Source organism: Etheostoma spectabile, chromosome 4 (genome assembly GCF_008692095.1).
Source record: "Etheostoma spectabile isolate EspeVRDwgs_2016 chromosome 4, UIUC_Espe_1.0, whole genome shotgun sequence".
Classification (NCBI taxonomy): Eukaryota; Metazoa; Chordata; class Actinopteri; order Perciformes; family Percidae; genus Etheostoma; species Etheostoma spectabile.
In genome coordinates this window covers 33,036,971-33,042,102 of record NC_045736.1, presented here as the reverse complement: position 1 = coordinate 33,042,102, position 5,132 = coordinate 33,036,971, and the positions used below count along the sequence as shown (strand labels likewise).

General features: G+C 45.1%; 1 protein-coding gene across 1 annotated transcript in view; it reads left to right on the top strand.

Annotated features, from left to right (window-relative positions):
• Positions 1-5,132, top strand: part of podxl2 (podocalyxin-like 2) — a 16,415-nt gene that overhangs the window by 9,247 nt on the left and 2,036 nt on the right. The window contains exons 4-10 of the mRNA XM_032514721.1: positions 57-148; positions 934-1,132; positions 1,357-1,530; positions 2,130-2,380; positions 2,463-2,537; positions 3,112-3,268; positions 3,723-3,784. Of these exons, the coding sequence (XP_032370612.1) occupies positions 57-148; positions 934-1,132; positions 1,357-1,530; positions 2,130-2,380; positions 2,463-2,537; positions 3,112-3,268; positions 3,723-3,784 (1,010 nt within the window). The remainder of the gene's footprint in view (positions 1-56; positions 149-933; positions 1,133-1,356; positions 1,531-2,129; positions 2,381-2,462; positions 2,538-3,111; positions 3,269-3,722; positions 3,785-5,132) is intronic.

Sequence of the window (5,132 nt, the reverse complement as noted above, 5' to 3'; positions counted from 1 at the left end):
ACACACACACACACAAACACACATGTGTTCCTGACATGTCTTTTTGTGTCACACAGGCTACAGTCCATCTTCCCACCCCTCCAGCTCCCCCCCCGCTGAGGTGCATGATTTGGGGCTGCAGGAGCATCGTGCACCCCCGGTCCTAGAGGTGAGGACAGATCAAAGGATTCTTTCATATGGATATTCTGGAAATTCTGATGTATTACTGTAAATGTCAGAACACACCCAATTCACACAGCAATCGGTTTCTTAATTAAATTGTGTTTGTCTGGAGATCGTTAGCATGTCCAGTTAAGTACTAAGTGTATAATTAACTACTTACTTAATATTACACTTTAATAAAGCTTCCACTGTTTAATATTTTCCCACTGTGACCTGGAAGCTAGCCGAGTTTAGGCTAATGTAAGCGTCTTTGTCCTGCAGTAAGAAAGTAGGACGTTTTCATATTTTCTACAAGGTAGATCACTGCTGAGTTTGAAGGCAGCATAAAACTGCAGTCAGACTTTAATTAGATCGCAGGCATCAGATGTAATCCAGGGCTCACCTAATCTTGCTCTGAATAATTTAATTAATGTCAACTCTATGGGATTAGTGGGTTTTGTCGGCCCATGTTGACTAGGCCTACGGGGATAAGTGGCACAAAGCAAAGAGCACGTTGATAAATGCTGCAGCATACACATGAATCACTGTGGCCTGAATCTCTAACTATCTGCTGAAAATGTACTTTGGTTTGATTGATGTAGAACTGCGACTCAAGGATAAGATTACCTCTCTGTCCACAAACTACAGAAGAAAACAAACGGTGGAGTTGTGGACAAAAATAGGCGTTTTGAAAAGTGAGGGACACTTCCCCTCTTCCAGTCCTCAGTGGAAATGACACTTTTGAGTGCCACCACCCCGGGGCCTCCCTAAAACCTGATGTCTGCCCCACAGGTGGGTCCTTTAGAGAGAGAGCTGTGGGAGGAAAATGGTCGGTCCAGCGGCTATGGACTCCTCCACTCCTCCATCACTACAACTAGTGCTACATCTACTGCTGCGCCTGCTTCGACTGCTGCTGCCGCTGCTGCAGGAACAGCCACCCATGAGACGGACACAGGCACAGACTTTGGGCTGCTGGGAAGTTACACAAAAGGTATGTGTCCTCTGTAGTCTCTATCAACGGTGTTTCAGTTCCAGGATTGCTAGACTATCTGTCCAATCTGAGGACTATGGTTACCTGGTCCATAGCTCTGTGGAGGAAGGTCTGGCGATGGGAGACTGGTCCCTGTGTGACGCTGTCTCACATGCATAGCTTTGGGGATGTCTGAGATGAAGAGCGCCCTCTGCTGAGTGTTTACCTGTGGTTTGCCTCTGCAGATGAGACAGAGGATGAAGAGACAGAGCGGAAGGAGGAAGAGGAGGAAGAAACGGGGCTGGCACACAAAGGCGACGTGTTTACCCAGAATCCCACTGTAGCAGAGGTCGGCGTGGCTCCCAGCAGAGAGCCCCTGCAGCCCAGCGTGGAGGAAGAGGAAGAACAGGAGTTAAAAGGTGAAAAGTGGAAACCCTTTCACACAACATTATTACGATAGAGATCAGTGTAGTTGCTTCATGAACCCACATACATTATACAAAATACAATCACAAAATAAATTAAGATGTACTATTATAAATTAAGAATCAACCTTATTGATTGCAAGAAGGTAATTTAGAAGTTACCCAGCAGATAAAATATAGAAAGTAGTTAAAAATTAAGTAATTCAACATTAAAGTGATAAACACATGAATGCACAAATGGGGGTCATGGAGTGGCACCTTCTCCCTCTTAAAGATGATAGCCCCCCCCACAATCCATTGCACTAGCGTGCTGTGAACATGACGAATTATTTCCTTTGGATCAGATTACTGTCACCTGGCTGTCCGTTCTGCCAATCTCCCCAGCCCTCGTCACTGGACCAATTCATGTTTCCATGATGATTCTGCTTTTCTTTTTTATCTTCTGGAAATCAAATCTTATAACGGACTATGGATTTTTATGGTAAATCTCCCACCCAAGCTTAACAGGCGTAGCAACAGTAATTAAGGGTGGAGGAGCTGAACAAGCAATCAGCTAAATAATGCATTACTAATTGTTTTCGTATTGGTTCAAGGGGGTGGACTGGAAGACAGAAGTGAAGAGGTGGAGAAAGAGAAATGGAGAAAGTTGGAGGAAGAGGAGACAAGAGTCCGACACATCGTCCCGCTCACCACCGATCCCTCCCCCACCATCGGCTTCACCGACCCGTCCTGGGGTTGGCTGGGGAAGACCAGGCCCCTGCAGACCCTGGGGTCAGACGTCAGGGGAGGGGGGGTTACAGAGGTCTTCTTACCGGATTTTGATGAGCTGGATGAGGCTCAGCAGGTACAGTACATTTAAAACTTTCATTTCTCATTTGATCAATATTCACATGTCTGTCCTACCCCGGACTAACTGAATCTTTCAGGTGGTGTGTGTCGACTGGAGCGAGCTGGCTGGTCGCGGCTACGTCATCCTCAACATGACGGAAAACTTGAACTGTGTAAGTACGAGGTTTCAGATTAGATCTCCAGGTGTGATGCTGTTAAACGTTTGGGATAAGTACATCTTACTGATAATACTTTTACTTCAGTAGGAATTGAATGCATGCCTTTTACTTGTAGTATTTTCACAGTGTGGTATTAGTGCTTTTACTGAAGTGAAGGATCTGATACTTCTTCTACTTACTGTGTTATTGTCTTGAGATAATCATCTGAAAAACGTCTAAACTAAATCAAGCAAAATAAATATTTGACAACAGGCTGGAGCAGCCAGCCTTTCTCCCACGCTGTCACACAAACATCAGTGGCGTTATGCAGACAGCGGCTGGAGGCCAGCTCTGTTTTTCTGGATCTATACCATGGTGTCTGTCGCTATGGCAGCAAAACAAATTCTCACCCCCACCGCAGTGACCTGAGGGTTGCTACGGCAACACGGATGGAGCCAGAACTGTTCTCCTGTACCCACTCTTCTCTCCTCTAAAACAAGACTTTACATCGTTCTTTTATATCTGTGAATTAATTAAAGTGTGTGTGTGTGTGTGTGTTTGTGTGTGTGTGTGCGTGTGCGTGTGACAGGAGGAGTTTCGTGTGGACCAGGGCGTGCGGTTGTTGAAAGTCATGGAGAGAGTGTTCGCCCGAAGAATGAACAGCCCCGAGGGATCATGGGTACTCTACCTGAGCAAGCCTACACACCACCAACACCAGCTGCTGATGAACGTGGCTTCTGAGCACGGTACACACACGCACAAACACACATTCCATGTATATACTGTGTATTTATATATCCTTATTCCATAATATTCTTTCAGCTTGTTGTACCTCTAGTGGTCTGAGAGAACACTAGACTCTTGGCTCTGTGTTCAGGCTTCAGAAAACCTAGCTGTCATGGACAGAATTTGGCTAATCATCAAAATATGTTTCTGAAAACTTTGTAGGCGAGGAATAGGCAAAGCAGAACAGAACCTTGATTCATATTGGATCAGTGGTGTCTAGTCTGACCACAGGTTACACACATTGACACTGTTCCTGTGTCTCAAATCTTCTTCTTCAGCACTTCCACTTGCTATTTTGAGTACATGATACGTTCCCACTGACGAAGTGCGGCCAACTGCAGTGCACTACGAGTACCCGGATGGTGCACTCAAACACTAATGCTAACACTGTTCCACATGGGTTGTGTCTTCCAGGAGTGATTGCTGCCAAAGATGTGCTGGACATGCTGGGAGAGATCAGGAGAAGTTTGAATAAGGTACAGTCTCCAAGAACGCCTCAAAATACTTTATGTTACTGTTGGTGTTACAACCTGAACAATTGTCACAACAAATGAAAGTAGATATTAAAGCTTTCTGCTCATATAAACACATTGGGATTTCTACCAGTTAATGCGGAATGTGGAATTTACAGCTTCATCTGAATATTGCCAAGTACACTAGGTTTTCACATCAAGGAACCTCACTATCAAAATTTGGATACTGCCCAACTTTACCATATATCTAAAAGAGCTGCACAGTGTTTAAAAGAAAGAGGATGCAAAGTATGAATCAATGAATGTGCAGAGTTCCCAGAATGAACAATATTTGCGATGTGCAGAGATAAATGTGCGTTAATGGAGCCCATTGATTCAGATGTGCAGGCTTTAAAGCTTCTCCCAGACAGAAGTTGGACAGCTTCCTTCCTGAGTTTGGAATATTTAAAAAACAAAAATAATTTCCATCTTATGAAAGGATCAGCAGCCTATAAACTGGTTTACAAGCTGTAAAGCAACTGCAGGAATCATAATCCACATAGACCCACACAGACCCACACAGACCCACACAGACCCACACAGACCCACACAGACCCACACAGACCCACAGACCCCACGACACCACACAGACCCACACAGACCCACACAGACCCACACAGACCCACACAGACCCACACAGACCCCCACAGACCCACACAGACCCACACAGACCCACACAGACCACACAGACCCACACAGGCCCACACAGACCCACACGTGCCTGGGGGACACTTCAAAGGAATCATGGGAATCAACTTTTGAATACGTGGGGGCGTAGTGTAATCCCTACCATGTACTGTAAAACTTTAAAAAGACTGACACCCTCTCACATCTAAAGACAATGTGACATAAGTCACAGAGTTTTTGACATGGGATCTTAAAACCACTACAACCTGATTCCATTTAAGAATATTTCTCATCCCGCTTCTGGTGGAAATTAACAAGAAAGCAGTTTAAACCATGAGCAGCTTCTGGCCACAGCTGCCCTTCTGTGTGTGCCGTGAGTTTGTTCTGGAAACAAAAAGCCAAAAAGAGAGTACACCACAGAATGTGGACAGGACCTGCTTGTCCACAGTCCAAGAGACCCGAGACCAGTTCATGTTCTTGTACCTCTCTGTATTCCCCTCCATGTTTACTATCCCCCCAGTTTGCTGCTTCCTGTTTGGTGCTGGAGAGAGCGAATCGATTGGTTGATGACAAAAACCAAGTACTACTTGTACAGGCGTGTGCTTTCACTGCAATTTAAGAAATACGTTTGTGTTCATATTGAGTTCAAACTACTATGTGTGTGTGTGTGTGTGTGTGTGTGTGT